A 22,714-nucleotide genomic window follows, 5' to 3' on the forward strand; every position below is an offset into this window, starting at 1 on the left:
CGTCTTCTGTCTGACGCGACAAGCAGGTCGTCAATGTACTGCACCAAAACAGAGTTTTTCGGCAACACAAGACCTTCCAGATTCTTCTTTAACAGCTGATTGAAAATCGATGGGCTCTCCGTATACCCCTGTGGGATACGGCACCACGTTAATATACGATTTTCTAGCCTAAAGGCAAAAAGAAATCTACTCTCTTCATGTAGGGGAATCGAAAAGAATGCCTGACACAAGTCAATCACTGTGAACCATCCAGCTTCGCATGGGATCTGGAACAGTATCACAGATGGATTCGGTACCACTGGACAACATGGAACAACTATGTCGTTTATTTTCCGCAGGTCTTGCACTATCCTGAACTTCCCACTCGGTTTCTGCAGTCCCATAATGGGTGAATTACATGGACTACCCATGATCTCCACCAGTATTCCCTGCCTAATCATAGACTCAATCACAGGTTTGATCCCAGCAATCGTCTCAGGCGACAGTTTATACTGAGGGGTTCTCGGGAATTCCGCGTCTGGCTTAACCTGTATCTTCACTGGTTCCACTCCCCTGACTAAGCCGATCTCCTCTCCGCTTAGATCCCACACATCGGTCGCAACTGACTCCCTCAAGTCCTGTGGAAGCTCCTCCACTGTCAGAGCCGGGTACACTTCCACGCACCCCTGCTGATTTGCAACCTTAAAGGTCGCGTCGTCATCTCTGGTCTGTACCTCTACTCCCCTCGGGGTACAGTAAATTGTGCAATTGAGCTTACACAATAAATCTCTTCCCAACAGACAAACAGGACTAGAATCGCACACCACGAACTGATGTCGATCCCTAAAGTTTCCTATCCTGACGGGAATCGGTTCCGTCAAGGGGCTAACTAGTCTCTTGTTCGCCACTCCAACCACTTGTATACTTTCTCCCGAGAGGGCTACCCCCGGAACTACTGCTGATCTTATGGTTGACCTGGTAGCCCCCGTATCTACCAAGAAGGTAGTAGGGCGTCCATCGAGTTCGGCTTCCACAAAGGGTCCCTTCTGATCTACCTCTAGTATGGCCCTGAGCAGGCAATCATCGTCCTGACCCAAACTTAACTGCGCCAGCAAATCTGCATCCCTCTCTTCTTCCACTTCGAACATGGGCATCTGCAAATAAGTCCGAGCTCCCTGCTGTATGTTCTGCATCCTGGGTGGCTGGGGAACCTGCACCTGCGAGACGCCTGTCCCCCCTTGCATCGTTCTCGGTACAGTCACCGTCTGTACCTGTTCCGCCCCAGGGACCTGACCCATTCCTCCCTCCATCTGCGGCTGATTATAGGGGTTCAAGGGACACTCGCGCCTCCAGTGTCCCACCTGGTGACACTGGTGACAAGCAGTCGTCTTCTTCAAGATCGCTACATCTATTCCTGTCCTAGGGTCTACGGGTCTCGGCCTTCCCTGACCCTGCATATTCTGATTCCCTGTCTGATAATTTCCCTGTCTTCGCCCCACTGGACCCCCATTCGGCGGTCCCTGAGCCGCTTGCATCTGAATGAGCAATAAGTTATCCTTCATCTTCTTGTGCTTTGACTCAATCTCATCCGTGCAGTACCTGGCGTACCGCAAGATCTCGTCTACGGGCTTATTCTGCCAACAGATCAAATGCTGCTGTATCATAAGACTGACCTCGGGCTTCAAACCCAGCACGAACTTAGACACAAACTGTCCCATGTCCTTTGTTTCCAGCTCATCTAACCCACTGTACTGCTTAAAAGCTTTCAAAAGTCTCTCATAGAATTCATGTACTGTCTCCTTGGGCTCCTGCACTGTCCTGTCTATCTTCACCCAATCGATATCTTGGGGTGAAACCTTCGACTTCAACCAGGTAATTACCTTATCGTACAGCCTCATTACCACGGGCGACGGACCATTAGTAACTATGTTCCTATCAGGCTCATAGTCCGGCCAATCAACAGCAATTTTACATGCGTTCCACAGATCTCCCGGAACTACGATATCGAATAAGGTGTTCAGATCTATCCACAACACCTTCGAAATCTTAACGAAACGCTCAACTTGCTTGTACCACTCTGCAGGCTTCTCCCTGAGCCTGGGAAAATCATTCGTAAATGATGCCAAATCCCCCCTACTCCATGGTACATGCACATATCCTCCATTCGCCACCTCTCTCAAAGGAAGGATCTTTACCTCCTGCAAATCTCCTTCAGAGCTCCCTCCTTTCGCTCCCCTAGAATTCTTTTTCCTAGCCCATTTCTCTTGCCATTTGTCGAGCATCAGCCATATTCTCATAGCTACAATCAATTCCTTGGTATGTGACCTTAGACCAACAACCCTTTTCTCTTCCAATTCCCGCTCGGTACAATGCATCCTATGGCTCCCTTGCAATGCTCTAGTCTTGGATAGATCCACCCCATATTCTCTAGCCAAACCCGCCAGTTTCTCATGTGCCACTCGTGCTTTACGAGTCACATCCTTTGCCACAAAAAGCAATTCATCGGGAGTATAGGTCAATACTCTCTCCAGAGGTAGATTCCCATATATTATTTCATCCGCCTCTGCTTTAAGTCTTACTACATCTATCATTCCTGCCTTCAAGGCTCCTCTCAACACCTGACAACTTGCTCCACGTCCCTCATCATACTCGCATTCCGATTCCTGCTCTCTCCTTTCCTCTGGTAGTTCTATGGGAGCAGAGTGGCTCGTAAAGGCAACTGGGGTTGTCCCCGCTCGGCCCATATTCCAGCTCATTTGCTTCTTTGGCGGTACCCATGATCCTAAATCTGGTCTCGACTCCATCAGAGTCCTCGGCCTCACCGGTCTCTCGTCCTCTTCGCCCCTAGATGTGTCCGACACCGCTGCTAATGGTGTACTCCACTGCACAGGGCTTGGAGGTCGGGCCGTTGCCCCTTCCAACTCACTTTCCCCACTTTCTCGCCTAGTTCTCTCTGCCTCTCGTTCAGACCTCTCTCTCGCCTCTGATTCCGGGCTGTATATAGACACAATCGGTCCAATGGTGACCGGTACCCTCAATGCATCCGGTAACCTCATCTCTCCTTCAATCCTTCGGCTGGTCCCCGACTGACCCTGTGAACTCGCTGTTTCAAACGAGACCAACCCTTCCACTCGGGTCTCGGGCTGGATCGTTACCCTTCTAGTTTCCTCTCTCTCGCTCCACCTATCATCTGCCTCATCCGGGTTATAAGGGGGTGGTCTCTCGTCTAGCAATCTTTGCAATATATCATCATCAGAATCACTATCCTCTTTCTGTGCTTTCCCATTCCTTATCCCCGTCTCCTCCATTATCGCGGGATACAGTTTCGCTTCCTCAATTGTCTGCACTCTCCATCTTTTCTCCGCTGCGTCCCATCTGGCATCCTGAAACGCCCTAATCGACTTCCTCATCCTCTCCTGACTTCTTCCCTTTTCCTTATCATGCGCTGCTCGGATCCACGCATGTAATGCTTCAAACTGTGCTGGTCTTGGCAAGGGTTTTAAGGACCCCATCACCGTCTTCAGTTGGTACAGCACCGCTAATCTAAATGAGCCGTACCTCGGGAAAGCTAATTCCCCTTCACCTTGTGTAACCTTGTGCCAATTCTCGATCCAAACGATAGTATGTAACCCCACATTCTGTGCCATGTAATGTGCCGGTGTATCCTCGGGAGGAGCTTCTTCTCCCCCGCGGACAACCACATGCCTATCACCTCTACACAACTCTCGCAAAGCCCTAAGACACTTCATGATGAGCAAATTCGATCTCGCGCTCTATTTACTTCTTGTTCTCGAATCCTCCAATAACAGCGCGACTCACACCAACCGGCCTATCACAGCGCGACACTCTCTGACGTCACCTTCCTTCGTTCGCAGCAGTTCCCTTCTCCAAACTCGTTTCACGCTTACTCACGTCCCATTCATACACTGAAATAACCAATTAAGTTATCTCTCTGGCTGTCCGTCCACAGCCTCTGACTGTCCGTCCACAGTCTCTCGACCTTGTTGACCTCGATTGGCGCCCGTCTGCCCCCGTCCGGCCAGACAAAAACGCCTCTGATAGGTTACTAACACTCCGATCTGCTCACCACAACCCACGACCAGCGTTAAGTTGCCATACACACACGCATTCGCTCCCCCTATCTCGGTCCAGGTGATCGATGGTACCTCACGATCTCCTTTGGGTGGTCAACAAAATCTATCTCAGGTGTCTTCTACACCACAATTCCCGGGCTGCGCGCGCTCACAGCCTGATCTCACAATCACACGACATACACAACAACTCCGCAAGACATCACACAACAAATCAACACCGCAATCTACAACCACTCATTATGTTCATACTCACTCCTGGAACTGCTGCTTTCTGCCGCTCTGCTACTCGCCGTCGATGCTCATCTGCCGCCGTCTGCTGCTCGCCATCTGATGATTCAGCATCACTTATCGTCTCTTGGGCCTCAAGGGTCACTTATCCTTATCTAATCTTCCCTCGCTATCAGTAAGGAACCATCCTCGTTTGCTACCAACTGCTCCGGCCTATTTTAGTATCTCGCAATTATCTACTGGAACCCACTCTGGTCAAATGGAACTTTTTACTTGCCTAATAGCATGGAGGGAAAATCACTGTTATCACAATTACAGTCTGCAATTTTCCATAATCAAGGACTCGAGACTTAATCTCTTGGCTCTCGGGTTTTTATTATCAGCATGAAGATTTGCAGATACAAAGTCCTCAATACGAGGCATAACATGTACATAGGCACTAACACAAATGCTACTCTACGAAGAATCCGCATACGGCTAAAAATAACTAAGAGTACAATCTCTAAAAGCATGAGGTAGAACACCACCAAGCAAATGTCGATACTAGGGACACTGAACCATACCATCTCTGTCCCTACTCTGCACTAGATGACATCCCTACTTAGCAATCCCTTGAGACCCTCATCGAATAAAGGTGTCAGAGTGAAACTTCCTAAGACGTCTTCACTTCGAGAGCTTGGTCTAAGTTGCCCCCTCTACCCTTCGCCTAGCCGTCCTCTGCTTTGGGCTGCCCCGCTCTGCTCTGCCTCCACCCTCGGGGCGCTGTCCCTAATACAGTACCCCAAGTCTCCGAACACGCCCTTTGCGCCTCCTCTCCTTCCGGGGTCGTCTTTCAGTACTTTTCCACAGAGCGCTGTCCAGTTCCATCGTCCATCGCTTGGCCTTGAGTCCCAGACGCCATCCGCACTAGGAGTTACGATTGGCACATTCCAATACACTCCCATGTCTGGCTTTCTCTACATAATTCAAATTACGAACAAAGAGCTTCTCTACTAACGAGCAACTGTCCTTGCACCTGGGGTGAGATCATGCAAAGCAGACATTCTTCACATCTTTTAAGTTGCAATTTACTACAGCCTAAAACCTCTACTGGAATAAATCCCTTTTGGCCTATTGCCCTTGGCTAACATAAGAAAATACCAGGCCTTTCGCCTCAACGATATATGCGAATTCTGGCCACTACTTCGGTTACACAAGCAGGTTTCAATCACAGTATTGACATTTACGTCTTTCTTTCATGTGTGGTCAAGCTAAACAAACTACAGACACGAAGTCTGGGGTACACATTTCTAACACCACATTGCATTTCCCGTAGCTACACACTATACATTTCTCTAATACGTTTACCATGTGCTTGTACATAGCTAGCACTTCTACTTAAAATCGATATAGGTTATACAGTTGTAATACATTGCACACGAAATCCCCGAGTACACATTTGGTTATATACGGGTGCCGACTAACAGTGAATATGACGCACCCCTACAATTCTCAAACTTTTAAACGCTACATCACCTTTTCGGAGTCAAAAAAACATGGAGGGAGCCAGAAACATGGTGTTCCGGGACATCTGGTAGCACTGCAAACCCAATTGGATAGCCAAGTTACTCTCTGTATATTATGCTCTCCAGAGGTAGCTAGGTCAAGCAGCCAAAACGTACCCTAATCAGACCCCCCTGGATTTTGCGGCCTGTTTTGCCAAATTTTGCGTCCTCCAAATAGAAAAAACTGCGTCCCAAAATGCGGCATTTCTGCATCAAGCACTAATAAACATGCCTGTCACAAAAATACAGTGGCCCATGTGTGGGGCTTGCAAACCAGCACTACATAGAGCAGGGAAGACAAATGTTTGGTGCCAGGGAGAGCGCAGATTTAATGTCCAAGTTGCGTGCTCTCGGTCACCAGCTGCTGTCCAGCTCTCCAGCATGAGATACGTGGTGCAGGCAGTGGTCGAAGTGGGCGTGCCCCTACTTTTATTCAATAGATTCCGTTCTGCTACTTTTTTATTTTAAACATTTGTCCCAGGACGCCGAAGTAGCCAAGGCCTGCAGAGAAGGCTCGGCGTTCATGGCCTTTCGGAACAGGCGTGGCAGGCAGATGCAAAAGCTTTTTCCTTCTTGCCCAGAGAAGACGAGGACTGTGTCCACGTCTGCTCTGCCACTGGCAGTTGCCCCACCCCTCTTTCTTCCTCTTATTCCCTCGCTTTATTACTCGCTCCTCCTCACTTACTGAAAACCATGACTTCAAGAAACTGTTCACACCCTCTTTCCTCCTTTTGAAATGGATCCCAAAAAAAAACACTTTTGTCTTTTTCTGACATTTTTCTTTTCCACAGTGCAGCCTCGGGAATAAAAGGTTAAAAATATGAAGACCGAAAATATGAAAGAAAAAGACAGTGATCGCAAGGTGGCCAGATTGATTTGATTCACACCCAAACACATTAGTGTCACTTTACAGAGTTTACCAGTGAAGCACTACTTTTGGTTTCTTGTCAATCTTTGAACAGCATTTTATTCCCCAGATGGGGAAGTGCACCAGTCCTGGAGGTACTGCAATGCCTGTTCGATAGGTGGATTGGTAAAATGTGTACCGCGGATCTCGGTTCACTGATGTGGTCTTTTTAAACCGTACTGCTTACGTTTTTTAAGGACATAAACAATAGACATTGAAATGGGTCCCTTTTGGGCCCTATAGTCATGTCCCTTTCAGGCAAAAGCACTCACTGATTTCTGAATAGTGAGTGTAAAAGCATTATGGTAACTATGTTGTTCCTGCTTACATTTCACATGGTTTACTTAATCTTGCATTCCCTATGAGTGTTAGCTTTTTCCAGGATTTTGGTGTTATTTTTCTGTAGCCAGCATATTGCTCTTGTCTAGTGCCTAATTTGAACTGAGTCACATCCAGGTGTTTATAGCGGGGCACAATTTGGTTGTAGTTAAAGGCAGTGCAAGTTTCTCTCAGTGGAGTAGAGGAGCAGCAGGGTGTGGCACTATGGTCAGAGCTGCCAAATTTGGAACTGGGGAGCCAGATTCAGCCTTCATGACCAGTCCACCAGACCACTCTCCTGAGGGAGCACAATCCCATGCTAGACCTTAGAAGGCCCCGCAAGTCCTTAGAAGCCATGTTCTCTTAGCACCAGCAGGTAGATCCTAGTGGAGGCAAGTGTGGGATAACCTTGAAGGCCTGTTCACCACATTCCATACTGAATTTCCCCTCCAGTCTTGCGAGCAGGCCTATGAAGCAGAACACCCTAGAGCAACAGTGACTGTCACTGAGGTCTCGGGGTCCTTGAGAAGGGCCAGCTCTAGGGCGGTGCGACCAGTCGGACCGCACCAGGCGCTGACTTTGGGTGGGGGCGTTGTGTTTGCAAGTATATTATGGTTTTAAAAGCACTTGCTATCTCCTTCCTGGCCTCCAGCAATTTTCAGAAACAGTAAAAATGTCATGATAACTCTGGTGCTTAATGTTCTTCCTAGAGAGAGATAGCAGAGTTTTGTCTAGTGGAAGTTTTGAATCCTGAAAAGGTAGCGCAGAAGGTTAATGTGCCTGCTGCAAAGAACATGTACCATGTAGATCACAAAGTGCACTTAATGTAAATAGGTCAGTGGGTTACTGCTTTTATCAGATCATTTTGTTACTTGCAGTCTATAAGTTCGAATCCTAACCTAGAACAGTGAGCTATTAACTGTCCCTTAAGAGCTGCATGCAGACTGCAGGTTATAACTTTGAGCATTATGGGTTTTCCCCCAGACTTTGATTATCCTAATCTTGCAAAAGCTGTTCATACTTTTGAAATAAATTCTGATTATTAAAGAGAACCTCCAACCATGGTATTACGTTTTAAATTCTCAGTTTGTGTTTCTCCAGACAATCGCTAATAAACTATATTGCCTAATAGTATGGTTGTCATGTGACTTCTACACCTTGTAGTCCTTTGTCTTTTGTAACATTTCCTATACAGTGATTTACACATGTATAATTGATTGTCTTTGTGTAGTGTGTGTGATGTAAAGTGCTCTGACACCCCACACTGGTATGATCTGTGCTGTAAATCAAATTAAATGCATCTGAGAGTGTAGTTCTGGAGATTGAGGCGCACTGTTAAAGGGTGGTAGTGAGGGATATCTGTGGCGGAGGGGGTCATTGGTGGGGCACCAACAAACATGTGCCCTTGTGGCCAGTCCGCCTCAACAGCTTGTACCTCCAGTAGTGGCTGCAACTCACCAGGGATCGGCAATGCAGGATTTGAACGCACACCAAACTAAGTTTGCAAACTTCAGTCTCTGTTTCATGCACAAGCACTTTTAACATGTGCTGCCTGCTTTGTGGCCACTGGAAGTATGCAGCAAAGGAGGACAAAATTATACTGCAGTGTCAACTAAATTAAGCAGCAAATAAAATGCTGCAGCGTAATGCGGTATATTTTCTGATACTTTATTATTTTGACATTTTACACATGCTAACATTCTCTGGAAAGATTTTGCCTCATTAGTGTCAGTGTAACATAAAAATACAGCAGTGAGAAAGGTGATCAGTCAACCTTTGTTTTTTTTTTTTTTTTTTTGTTTTTTTTTTAAAACCTTTATTTCAAAATTCAGGACACAGCTATTCAGCCGACAGCCCGAAGGTCCGGCAGCATTGAGAGTTAGATACAGTGATGTGTCCCCAATACAGTTCAAAGAGTAATGCAAAGGTCCAATTTTAAATAAACACAGAAAAAACTCACAACAAACCCCAGCAAGGCAGAACATTGAAAGTCCATGGCGAAAGCCCCCAGGGGAGGCCGGACCCCACTCATCTACTAGTTACAAGACTGTGTACGGAGGAAGAAGGGGGACAGCAGAGGCCCAAAACGGTTCCTAAAACCAAACTGTGCTGGAAAGTAGGTCAGGGGGAAAGCTGTTCCTCGGGAGGTTCCAGATCCGGGGCAAGACATATTCCCCCCCTGTATTGGTTCCACCGCCCCCAGATGGCGTGCCACTTCCGGGGGCGACCTCTAGAGCAGTAGACCGTCTTCTCCCTAAACATGCTCCAGTCCATGTTCTCCTTCCACGCGGTCAGTGTAGGGGGTCCCGAGGAGCCCCACAATCGCGCGATATCCCTTTTAGCTACCATGTTACCCAGAGTCACCCATTGGGTCTGCGCCTCATCGAGGTCAGTGGGCCCCCAGACGTTCAGGAGGCAACACCGCGCCTCCGGCTGCACCGCAGTGCCCGTCACCTCCCCCATAACTGCATGGACTCTCCTCCAGAACTCCACAATGACACCACATTCCCAAATGATGTGCAGGAAAGTACCCACCATAACACATCCCCTTCTGCACAGGCCGTCCTCCGAGAATCCCATGTGGACCAGCCTTGGCCCCGTCACATACACCCGGTGCAGTATTTTAAGCTGCACCAGCCTCAGACGCGACGGGATCGCAACCTCCTTAGGAGAAGAAACCGCTGACTGCCAGTCCTCATTATCCAACTCAAGGCCATCCCTAGTCCACTGTTCTCTCAGCCCCAAAAGCATATCTGCCCGGACGTTAATCAACTTCTTATATATGAGCGAGATCGTGCTCTCGGGCATATGACCATCAAGGACTCGGTCCTCAAGGGGAGAGGACTCCGGCACCTTCTCACCCTCCACGAGGACTGATCGGAGGGCGTGACGCAGCTGGATATACCTGAAATACTCTGAGGGCCCTAGCTCATACTCAGTCTGCAACTCCTCGAAGGACTTCACCCTCCCCTTATGCAGCACATCTCCCACCTTGGATATACCTATCAGGTCCCACTTATCAAAGCCCTTCGTATGCCAGAGTCTTCCCAATCTCTCCGATTCAAACAATGGGGTAGCGAGGGTGAGCCTATCCTTCCAGCCCAACGAATCAGTCGCCATCTTCCATACACGCACCGCCACACCTGTTGGCCCCGTGAGGGACGAGTCTAAGGACCGCGAATACAACGCCCTGTAGTAGTTGCCGCCACGAAGCAGCCACCTATCCAGGGCATACCCAGGGCTGAGGGCAGGGCCATAAAACCCATGGTTGATCGCGCTCAGCTGCGTGGCCCAATAGTACCGTCGGATGTCTGGGAGCGCAATGCCCCCATCGTACCATGGGAGCGTCAACTTTGAAATAGCTATTCGCGGCCGCCCATCCCACAGCAACGTCCGTTGGAGGCCTTCGACCTCCCGAAAGTATTTGGCCGGTACCCAGTCCAAGGTGTTCTGGAGGGCATAGAGGAAGCGGGGAAGAGACATCATTTTGAACAGGGCCGCACGCCCAACAAGGGAGAGCGGCAGCCTCCGCCAACCTTCAACATCTCGCCTCAAGCGCGCCAAGGGGGGGAGCAGATTCCTCTCATAGCGCACAGCAGGATCCATGGATATAAAAATCCCCAAATACACGAAACCCTGCTGGGCAACCTGTATTGAACATGTTCTAGGGATCGGTGGGACCTCTCCACTAAGAACGTACAAGTACGATTTGCCCCAATTAATCACAAGCCCCGAGTTCCTACCGAACGATGCGAGTACGTCACAGACCACTATAAGTGACTTCTTAGGTGCGGCAAGATACAGTAGGATATCATCGGCATAAAGCGAAATACGGTCCTCGTGATCAGGCGACCACCGAAGGCCCCGTATATCCGGGTGCCAACGTATCCACGCAGCCAGCGGTTCAAGGGCGAGGGCGAACAACAGAGGCGACAGGGGGCAACCCTGCCGAGTACCCCTACCAAGCTGAAACGGAGTAGATGCCCGACCATTCACCACAACATTCGCTAGTGGCCCCTCGTACAGCAACCGAACCCAACTCACAAAACCGCGACCGAAACCAAACTTGGCCAGCACGGCCCATAAGTATGCCCACTCCACCGTGTCAAAGGCCATCGTGGCATCAAGAGATGCCACAATAGCCGGTTCACGCAGCGTGCCCGCCCTGGCGATGACGCCATGAAGACGCTTAAGGTTTAATGCTGTGTTTCGGTGCGGGATGAAGCCAGATTGATCCGGGTGGACCAAGTCGCCAAGCACCCTAATCAAACGGGTAGCCAGGAGTTTGGCCAGAATTTTCGGCTCAGCGTTGAGGAGTGAAATGGGCCGATAGGAGGCGCACCTATCTCGGGGTTTACCCTCTTTATGTATTACCACGATCGACGCGAGCCGCTGATCCAACGGAAGGATCCCATCCCCCGCGCCTCCAAAAACATGGCGCGCAGGTGAGGGGCGACCCTATCCGGGAACAGTTTATACAGGTCGATCGGCAGTCCATTCGGTCCAGAGGCCTTACCCGAGTTTAACGCACGAATCGCCCCCGCCACCTCGTCAACCGTTATGTCACCATCCAAATCATCCCTATCTATGTCAGAGAGGCAGGGCAACTCGATATCACGGAGGAGCTCAGACGAGTCCTCGGGCGGCCTGTCCGAAACAGAGGAATAAACCCTACGAAAATACTCGGCGAAACACTTCACAATCCTCTCAGGTTCCACGATCGCCTCTCCCCACTCTCCCGTCAACTCTGGCACCACTCTATTGACCCGTTCTTTCCTGTCCATCCACGCGAGGAGTTTCCCTGCCTTATCACCAACGTCATACAGGCGGCCCTGTTGTTCCCTACTGAGGGTCTTAGCGGCGTTCGTAACCAGGTCCCTATACTCCGCCTGCTTCAAGCAAAGCTCATGCAGTGAGGACTCTGTAACCTCCTCCTCCATAGCCCCCTCAAGGGCCGCGATCTCCTCCTCCACTTGCCGCACCTCGCCATCCCTCCGATTCTTGGCAGCCACCACCAGGGAGAGGGCTTCCCCCCGAAGCACGGTCTTAAAGGCTTCCCACAGCGACACTGCAGAGTCCACGGTTCCCAGATTGTCCTTAAAGTAATTATCCACTTTCTTTACCAGGGCGCTGCGCGTCTTGGGGTCTCGGAAATACCATGGGTTGATGAGGGCCACCCTCCCTCCTCCCTCCCGACCTAGATCCAGCCGGATCCACACTGGCGAGTGGTCAGAGATACCGCGTGCCATGTGCCTCGCCTCGGATATCAACGAGGCATGTGCGGCCAGAGTGAGCAGGTAATCAATCCTGGAGAGGCTACCATGCGCCCCGGAGTGAAACGTGTATTGACTCTGCGTGGGGTGCCGGAGCCTCCAGCAGTCTATCAGACCAAACGTATCCAGGAAATCTGGAAGCCATTTCTGAGCCCCCCCTGTGTCCCTGGGCGGGTATCTATCCAACAGTCCGGAGCCCACAGCGTTGAAATCCCCTCCCACTACCAGCATTCCCCCCGGGAGAGTCAGCAAAGCCCTGCCCAGTTCGGCAAGTGTGGAGGCCTGCAGGGCCGGCGGGACATAAACCGAAACCAAAACCAAAATCCTTCCTTCCCACCGCCCCGCCACCGCCACAAACCTCCCCCTATCGTCAACAATGGTGGAGTCCACCTCAAAAGGCAACGATGCTCTAACAAGGATGCCCGCACCCCTGGACCCAGAGGAGAATCCCGAGTGTGCAATGAATTTATACCCCTTCCTATTCAAGGCATAGCACATATTACCTATGAGATGCGTCTCCTGCAGCAGGACAACATCTGGCATTGAGCGTTTCAAAAATTGCAAAACAATCCCCCTCTTGATGCGATCCCCCAAACCATTAACATTCCAGCTTATAACACTTAAGCCCCTACCCCCCATCCTCAAACGGAAAGAGGCCCACCCCACACCCGAGGAGCCACCATGGAACAGCCCTGAGGATAATCATCATGCCTTGCAGAAATAAACCCCCCAACAACAAACTCAAAATCCCCAAAACTCCCCCCACCCTGCACCCCTGCTGCAGCTTACAAAGCCCCCCCAACTTGCAGTGTGCCTGTCGCCCTACAAAAACAAAAAATCTACAAAAAGTACCCTAAGGGAGGAAAAGAGCACCCCTCGTCCTCCCGCAACCCTCCACAGTTACTGCACTCTGTTCGAATCTTCAATTATGGTCAAATCAAGTCAGGCCGGCTCTGAGATCTCAGCCCTGTCCATCCCGGCCACTGTCTCCATGCTCGGCTGTGTCATCCCCCGTCCGTCGCCGGGGCAAAGCGTCCAGCCATTCGTCGGCCATAACAGGAGAGTCAAAAAAGAATGTCCGGTCTTCATGCACCACCCGTAGTCTGGCAGGGAAAAGCATGGCATACTTCAGATCCAGTTCCCGAAGTCTCCGCTTCACCCCCAGGAAGCTCTGTCTCTGTCTCTGCACCTGCTGGGTGAAGTCCGGATAAAAATTCACCGACGCATTATGGAAGGGGACTGGTCCCGTCACCCTCGAAGCTTGCAGGATAGCGTCCCGATCTCGAAAATGAAAGAGCCGGGCGACAATCGGCCGCGGCGGGGCACCCGCCTTAGGCCGCCCGCCCGGCACCCTATGGGCCCTTTCCACCGCAAAAAACTTTCCAAGGCCCTTAGGCTTCAGATGATTGAGGACCAAATCCTCCACAAGCAGGTCCGCCGAAGCCTCATCCGAGGACTCCGGGACCCCGATGACGCGCACATTATTGCGCCTGGCCCGGCTCTCGAAGTCCTCCAGCCGGCGGGCGGCGAGGTCACTCTCGGCCCTCAGCTTCCGAACCTCGGTCTGCAGATCCGCAACATCATCAGTGAGGCCCGTGGTCTTGTGGTCCAGGTTCTTAACGCGCTCGTTCGTCTTGCCCAGGTCCGAGCGGATCAGATTGACATCTACCAGGATGGCATCCACCTTATGCGCCAGGGCCTCGAACTGTCTCCCCATCGAGGTCTGCATCCCGTCGAGCGCGCCCATGACATCCTGTAGGGAGAGCTCCGGTGTCCCAGGCGAGTCGTCCTTCTGGGCATCCGGCGCCTGGCTCGATCCACTCGGCGATGTTTTCAGGAGGGCGTAGCGGTCCATACTGTTGACTTGGGAATACGTTCCCCGCCTGGTGGACTTAGTCTTCAGCCGATCCCCTTCTGCTTTGCCCGACATAATGGACTCCGGGCAGTCCAGTGCAGTTAAGACTTTCCCCTCTCAGCGAGAGGGATAAGGAGTGAGCAGCCCGCCGAGCGTCCTTTGGGTAATAAAACCACTCAGAGCTCTACAGTGTCCGGGCAGACAAAGGGAACGAAATCGAAAGTGAAAGTGCGAGGACCTCCGTCCGACAGTTCACACCTCGCCAGGCCGTTGTTGATCAACTAGGAGTCGGGCATCCTGCCAACTCTAGCCCCTGGCATCCCCGGGAGTTAGGCCGCAATCTTCCGTCAGTCGTAAGTCCGGTTCCCGATGGGCGATCCGACCGCGGGTAGCATCAATCGCCTCCCTGACAACTCAGCAACACGGTGCCATGCATACCATCAGGATTAGAGACAGGATAGTCGACGGAGGGCGCGAGGGTCTCGGGAGCTCTAAGCTCACGCGGCCATCTTGGTCAAGCGCTAGGCTCCTCCCCCCAGTCAACCTTTGTTAAGGGCTTTCCACTTCGCAGCAACACAAGTCACTTTTTTTTTTTACTTTTGGTCTGTTTGAGCTACAAACAATTTATTAGTTAAAATTGCCCGATTATGTAGCAGATGTTGTGTTGTGTCAAATATGGCAGAGGCATAATTTTATAGAAAAAATTTGCAAACGAGGATATTTTGCTATTCATGTTTGAACTGCTCTTGTGGAGAAAAGAAGTGCTGATGATATGGCTCGGAGACAAATGGCTTGTGCTTCCCCTTTTAAGCATATTTGGGACATTCTGTGATTGACAACACTTTTTTAATGTATTTTAATGTGAATAGCTCATAATAAACCTTAAATAATCATGTGTATCCATTGGTTGAATTAAAAAACCTAATAAGTTTTAACTGGTCAGTGAAATGCCAAACAAATACTAAACATTGGGATGTTTTGTGCATTCTGGCCACACCTCTGACTCCGCTCACTGATCCAATCCTCTGGTTATTCCCGCCTTCTGATTCTCCACCCACAGTTCCCTTACTTTCTTTCCCCACTTCGACTACTGGGTCAATGGGGGGAAGGGGGCATTGTAAGGGCCAAAGGCTGCCAAAGGAGGCCCGGTCTCCTGCAGTATTTTGTTTTGATTTGTTAGGAAGTCAGACCGAGTAGGAAAAAACCTCTCCAGTGGAGGGCCAATAAAAGGAGGTTAAAAGAAAGATTAAGATTTTGCACGTTTTTGTTTTTTTTGCGAATCATAAAGTCGCACTGGTATAGGATCTTCCTAATGGGTGGTAATATATTTGGAATGTGAACGTGAATGCAGTAGGACAGTAATTATACAATAAATGTAATGACTCGACAGAATGCTTATTATAAATGTATGAAGTCTGCTATGATAGGTCCGATATTTATTGTAGTTTCGTAACCCCTGCTGTTGCACCCCCAACTGAGCAGAGGGTTACACTCTACTACTGTAGAAGTCATTAACTGACCTTTTAGTTTTTCCAATGCTGAACAAAACCTGGAAATATAGGCAAAAAATGGTCGGCGCACTTCTAAACAACCTAACCAAACAAATCAACATGGCCACCCCCAGCGTGATGATGACATAGACGTGCATGCATCAACACCTATGCGCATGCAGGCATTGGCACTGTGTTGGCCATTGTCCCCGCATGATTATGTATGTACCTGTATGCGTCACTAAGCATGTACAATACTGTGTATCACTGCCTTTTTTCTCTCTACTTTTAATTTACGTTTCTTAAGATTGCAGATGCTCACCTTTGAGTAGTAAACTGCAGTGTGTGAAAATGCACGATAGAGAAAGAAGCGGCCAAGTAGCACATTGCAACTGCAGCCCCTTGAAAGATTATTCTTAAGATGGTGTGGGAGTAAAGGATGAGAAGTAGGGGAGGTGGAGCGAGTCAACGCAGCCACAAAATATGGAGCAGGGGATGAGCTAGGCAGGATGGGTTTGGTCAGGGGAAATAACGTACGAGCTGTGATGGAGCAGCATGGACAGTGCAGAGATGTTTAGGGTAGAAGCAGCACATGGAGGAGAGAGCGAGAAAACCTATGGGCGCCCGTGGAGTGCTGAAACAAAAAGAGAAAAGTAATTCCCTCCAATAAGAAGTGCAAGGATACAAGTCATGCAGTCAAATGGATGGTAAACTATTGTGCAGACAGGAGACGGGAACATCTTAAGGATTTTGGGGGGCCCTGGGCTCAATGTATTTTGGGGGCCCCTGTTCAGAACAGCTTTGAAGTTATGATCCAATTTCAGCTTTTTCATGCACTCTTTGACCAGGTGATAGACACCGCATAGGCACACTATTCGAAATGCTAAATGTCTACCTATTAGTCAAGGATTGTGATGTGTGTTTTTAATATTGTAATGTAGAAGCAGCTCACTAATATTATTGCAAATAAATTGAGACCGACTGCCATTTCTCATATGAAAAGTCCTGTTTTGATCTAAAAGGATCGTTTATATGGATGTTGTATGGTGCTGAAAAGCAGACATTTCTGTGCAACATGTCTGCAACAGGCTCCCACACGTCACTCATATTAAAAATAAATTAAAGGCGAATGGTATTCATAACAGTCTAGGTTTAAGAATCATTCCAGGTCATCAGGGCAGGGCTGTGAAGAACAGAGCTGGATCTATCAAGCTCTCTTCCCCCCACCCTCCTTGAAAGGCTGGAGCCCTGGGCCTGATCCTACTATGCCCCTCCCTTAAAACGTCTTTGGCAGGAGATGGTCACACCCAAGAAAAGGAAGGAATGCCATCGAGAAAGAAGCCATTAAATGAGTTTGGCAAAAAATCCAACCAGTGAGGAGTAATGGGCTAAGCCAGAGCCCACTATAGGTATTAATATTGTACACAATTGGTCTTTTAAACACAGAAAGCTACAGCTGCCTGCAGGTGAGGCTTATCAAGATGTGTAAACTCTGAGATGTTAAGTCCATTGCTCGGTAAACACATCTCTGCAGAAAGTCTACTATATGGGTAATCAGGGCACAAGTCCTAAAAAAAAGAAATGGGGGGGGGGGGGATGCTCCAAGTTAGGTGGTGTCACAGGAAGTGATGTTATGACAGGAAGTGACGTCTCAAAAGGTAGTCCCCTCTTATTACAGGGAGACCCGCTTCACTGGGGGGGGGGGGGGGGGGGGGGGGGGGTTCCAATATAAACAGAACCGTTCTCCAACTGCCAGGCACCACCACCACCACAGCGCACAAGATTGACAGCCAGCCCTGTACTTGGGAGATCAACGGGGTGGCCGTGCGGTCAAGTAACGCCATCATTGAAAGTCCAGCTTTTGGGCAGGGGGGACGGCATCAACCCGGTAAAATAAGTGGGGGACGCCGTCTAGCCGCGTGGTCCCTCAAGCCCTGTGTGTAATAAAGCACAGTTGTACACACTGGTGACTTTCGTCTCTGCGGGATACTGCAAAAATACACCCATTAAGAGTTTTGCCCTGTGCTAATTGTATGGGATGCCTTCATGCATTTGTCAGACTGCGTTGACAGGTAACCACATTGAGTATAAGGTATCAACACAGTTCTTACTATTCCGGCGATGCCTCCCTTTTCAGAGGTAAGAATTCCAGAACTTGGACTGCTGCCACCAGCATGGATGAAGTTGTGTGAAATGTAATTGTTTTACCAGAAAATGTTACTCTAGTTCGAATTCTGGAGCCCCATGCAGGGTTGCGACAGTTTCCTGCAGCATTTCATTTTAGACACTCTACAGTCCGTTATATTTAGGAGTCTGCTTGTGTATATTTCTCTTTGGCTCATACATCATTTACTTCCACTATATTCTAAGGTAACCCTCCCACAATAAGTTTGCTATTTGTCCTACGCTGAGGCACACCACATGTCTAATGCAAAAACAACAGTTTATGGACAGAATGCAGAACAATGTCATACATTCACCCCAGTACAGGGATCTGGGCCTAAATCCATCGTTTTTTTGCTCACCATGCCGTTCCAGTTTGAACCCAGCCATGTGCAAATCAGTCTTGACCCTGTGCCTCATGGGAACAGTCCGAACTGCCAACCCAGGTCCTCCCTGGACTGGAAACAAGCACACTAGGACCGGTTTCGGGGTTTCACCCCTCTTCAGCCAGGATAGCTTGATTCCAGTGGAATGGAGAGCCTGGCTTGGCAGTTCGGGCTGGACTGTTCCCATGAGGCACAGGGTCAAGACTGATTTGCATATGGCTGGGTTCAAACTGGAATGGTGAGCCAAAAAACAATGGATTTAGGCCCAGATCTCTGTACTGGGGTGAATGTATGACATTGTTCTGCATTCTGTCCATCAACTGTTGTTGTTGCACATGTCTAATCATAGACCTGCTAAGGCCCGTACCTTATAAACGTGTAAACATTGAAAGAAACATCTTGCAGCCAACTCTGCGCATAGCCACACTTTCTGCAAGCCTTTCTCCTTGATGGCAGTTTCAAAGCTTACATTGTTTTACAAAGTATTTTTTTTCTTCTGCTTCCATCTGTATTTTGCATTTCTTTTATTTGATCTTCCAAAGCGTTTCTTCTTTTTAATTTGTTATAAGCTGGGAATGTGAAACAGTCTGATGTAACCATGTCATTCACACGTCGTAGCAACTGTTTCTGTTATGTTAGGATTTGTATGGTGCCCTAATAACAGAGGAGGGTCTCCAAGCACGCAGAAAGGGAAGAGTGAGGGGAAAGAGGGGGGGGGCTAGCTGGTTCCTCTGGTGGGCAGGGGGAGCTTGTTCCAGGTCTTTGGGACACTGTGAGAGAAGGAGCTTCCTTCTATTTCTGTGCGCAGGATGCGGGGGTGTGGGCGAGGAGTAGGCCTGCTGATCCGAGGTGTCGAAGGGATGTTGGAGTGGATGCAGTCATTGGAGTAGTCTAGGCCCAGGTTGTGCATTGCCTTGTAGGCGAGGATGAGGAGTGTGAAGGTTGTGTGGGTCTGGGTGGGGAGCCAGTGAAGGTCCTCTAGGTGCTTGGAAATGTGTGTTCTTGGGGGAAGGTTGAGTACGAGTCTGGCAGCTGTGTTTTGTTCTCCTTGGAGTTTCTTGGTGAGCTTGAAAGAGATACCTATATACCCATAGACTAGTCTGTTGGTGATGAGGGCTTTAAGTTACTGTCCTGCGGGTGTCCAATTTTTCTTGGTCTTTTCAACTCATTCACACTTTGAACTTCCAGTGCTTACCTAGCCGTTCTAGCCTTACCCAGTATTTTTTGTAGCCAGCTTAATTTTCAACGCAGAAGGGCATAAAGCAGCGTAATTGGGCTAAACATCTACAGAACTCTATATTTTTCTTTTTTTAACTTCATCCCTAGATTTCGGATTTCTTGCCCAGCTTTAAACGTTTGGTTGTTGGTGCTCTGTTAAAGGCCCAATGGGCAATAACATTATTGTTGTGCGTCTGTCCAAACCAGTTGCCTATGTTGTGTGGATGCTCGGGAGGGGAGCATGATCGAATCTGAACATTCTGCCCTACAGGTGTTTGTTATAGGGCTGAGAGAGACTAGCGGGGCCCTGTATACTAGAAAAGTCCTTTAATTTTATGATTAGTTCCATAAAACAGTCATTAAGGGAGGTATGTTGTGGTCTCTTTAGGAGATCTAGGTAATGCTAGCGTGTATGTAACCCAAAGTTATGTGTCTTTCAGATCATCGTCTTGTGGAATTGCGATAAGCCTCTTCCCGCCAAACACCGCTGGCCTGCCACTGCTGTGCCTGTAATAGTAATCGAAGGAGAAAGTAAGGTAGGTGCTTTACAACTTCACAAAAGACCCTGTTATCCCCTCAAACACGGATGGAGACAACTTGTTTCATTATTGGCACTTCAGAAGGATGGAACCACAGTTCAAAATAAAAAGTTCTGGTCTGCCTGGAGAAAAAGCAGCGTACATCTCAAGATCTCCTGTGCACAACGCCCTTGACTTTAATCTAGATGCGACTTCGCCTTTTTCTACCTTCAGCTTTTCCTGCGTGTTGGAAGCCTAGTGTGTCCAGTACGCCTTTTGTGCGGCTTTCAGTTGTCCGATTTAAGGATTAACCATGCCTGTCCGTATTGCACGCATTTCGTAGAGTTCAAGGGCTTTGTGGTCCATGCTAGGAGTTTGAGATCCATATTCTAACCCGGGATTATTGCTGGGCCGTTGGAAGGAGGAGCCATCACCGTTAGCGTACGAGATTAGATATCTACTTTGAAAATGTTGGTTGCGTGTGGACACCGGCAGAACCCGAGGACGTTATATGTACCTTTCACCCTCCGTGCCTGAAAGAGCAGTGCCCCCTCCCTGCTGTACCCTTGCTGGTGCACACCCTGCCGGCGCCGGGTCCCGTGCAGGCTTAACAAGGGAAAGGTCGGCGCCCCTGTTAATCCGCCTGCTAATGGTTTCCGACTGAGTCAGTGGGCATGTAAACTGTGTCAGGAGAATTGCCTCTTGGCCGGCGTGGATTGTTGCAGGCTGAGGTCTGAGCGTACTCTGTGAATCTAAAACGCAGCACGTCTCCGGCAGGCATTTGTAGGTGCTGACCTTGGAGCAGCTGTTCCCACAGCCTGGCCTCCAGCGTGGAGCCAGCCATGCTTGCCCACCGTCCCTGCTCCTTAAGCAAGGCTCCGTGGCGCTGCATGCCAAGTGGCTTCAGGCAGAGCGCGCGCTGATGGGGGCCCTGCGCGCGCAGGAGGCGCGCTCCTGTTCAAGGAGATAGCGCTGCTGCTCCCGCCTGTAGCTTGTCGTATATCTGCCTCTGCTGTAAACCTCCCCCGCCACCCCCACAAGTTAGTCCGTAGCTGCTGGAGTTGGTTTTATTGGCACGAGACTGGCAGAAATCCAGTCGGATGGGTAAAAGCATGAAGCGACACACGCGGGATGAAAACCATGGCGATTCTATTAGTCTCGCGCCCCTTATTACTACGTGCGCATATTGACCTTTTGTAAATCCTTAGTTGTTTTCATGTATCAAATCTTATAGGAGTAAAAACAGAACACCAGACCCAAGACCCCGTGATGCTAGATAGAATTCAGCACTTTATTTTTTGCTGTATATGCACAGGCCCACAGAGGCATTTTTGTGCAATTCTGAGAATTACTGGCGCGCCAAGATGCTCCTTTCGGAGTTATAAATGCATGAATCTAATCTAATCCAGATATAAAAGTAGAACACGTTATTTGTCTGAGAAATAAAATGTATGAGTAAATGTTGGGTGAAGTGAACCACCCTAGTCGTGCCTGGTATGGACTCGGCTGCATCCCGGCATGGGTTCTATACCAGTCAATGGCCTCCAGCCGCTCGGGCACCCTGTCGGGCGGTGTTCGTAGTGCAGACGTCTGCTCCCTGACCTGCGACAGTCTTGGGGGGGAGGAGGGGAGGTCATGGCCCTTGTGTGCAAGCCGCAGTGGCGCAGCAGTTGAACTCGGGAGAGGCGTGTGGCAGTAGGCATAGGGCTGTGAGAGTATTATTGATTTCCTCCATTTTTTCCCGTGTTTCTCCCCAGGTCATGAGCAGCCGTTTCCTGCCCTATGACAACATAGTCACGGACGCAGTCCTAAGCCTCGACGAAGACACGGTGCTTTCTACGACTGAGGTAAGCGTGCAACGCCCTCTGCTACTGCATCACGACCACAACGGGTGTACCACTATAGAGAAACCGCAGGACATGTTATGCGCTTTCACGGAGGGGGAAGGGGCTGTTTAGACTGCTCCCCTCAGTGCCACTTTTAATTGCTGGGTTTTAGGCAGCATTGGTGCCACCTCCTGCCACGGTGAGCGCTCAATTTTTTGTTTACTGTTAATTGGCCCCTGAATTTGCATACACTTCTAATAATGTCGCTGCAGGCAACCAGGCTGGCGTGGAAACGGAAGCGCTTCCTCCCCACCCCACCGCTCCCATTCATGGGAAGCTGCCGTGTGGGTGCATTTGTTTCCCTAATGAATGCTTCTCGTCCGGCCCTCCCTCAGCCTGTGAAGTTCTCTCGGCAGCCCAGCCCTCAGCCCTTTCAGCAGGGAGTGGGAGGGGCACCGCCTCGGGACTTGGATGGCACATTCAGTTCCTGTTGGGAAACTTCGACCCGCTGAGCAGAAAATGAAATGTAATTATGCTTTTCGTACGTTTCTTGATTAAGGAACGACCTGGGCAGGAGGGATTAGGGAGAGTGCTAAAATAATAAGAGCAAATGTCAGTTTTCTTGGTTTTAATTTTCTATACACAGAGTGGAGCACAAAAGCATGGGGAGTGCCCCTTTCTCAGCTGACTCGTATCCACCTCCTGGGTTTTAGATGGGCTGGGAGCTCCAGATATTATGCTGAAACTACAGTCCCTAAGCACTGTCAAGAAGCAGGTCTGGACCAGAGGACTGCAGACAGTCCTACAATTGCATAACAAGCATTGCAAATACAATAGGTCTTGCATTAATTTGTTTGAGTTGAAGCTATTGGCATTATCAATGCGAATGTTTTTTAACCTATGCAATATATATGC

General features: G+C 49.5%; 1 protein-coding gene across 1 annotated transcript in view; it reads left to right on the top strand.

Moving 5' to 3' along the window:
- The window catches only part of EXT1 (exostosin glycosyltransferase 1), a 342,838-nt gene that overhangs the window by 295,966 nt on the left and 24,158 nt on the right, over positions 1-22,714 (top strand). The window contains exons 7-8 of the mRNA XM_085605064.1: positions 19,896-19,991; positions 21,731-21,820. Coding sequence (XP_085461190.1) covers positions 19,896-19,991; positions 21,731-21,820 — 186 coding nt within the window. The remainder of the gene's footprint in view (positions 1-19,895; positions 19,992-21,730; positions 21,821-22,714) is intronic.

Source organism: Triturus cristatus, chromosome 5_1, assembly GCF_964204655.1.
Source record: "Triturus cristatus chromosome 5_1, aTriCri1.1, whole genome shotgun sequence".
Classification (NCBI taxonomy): domain Eukaryota; kingdom Metazoa; phylum Chordata; class Amphibia; order Caudata; family Salamandridae; genus Triturus; species Triturus cristatus.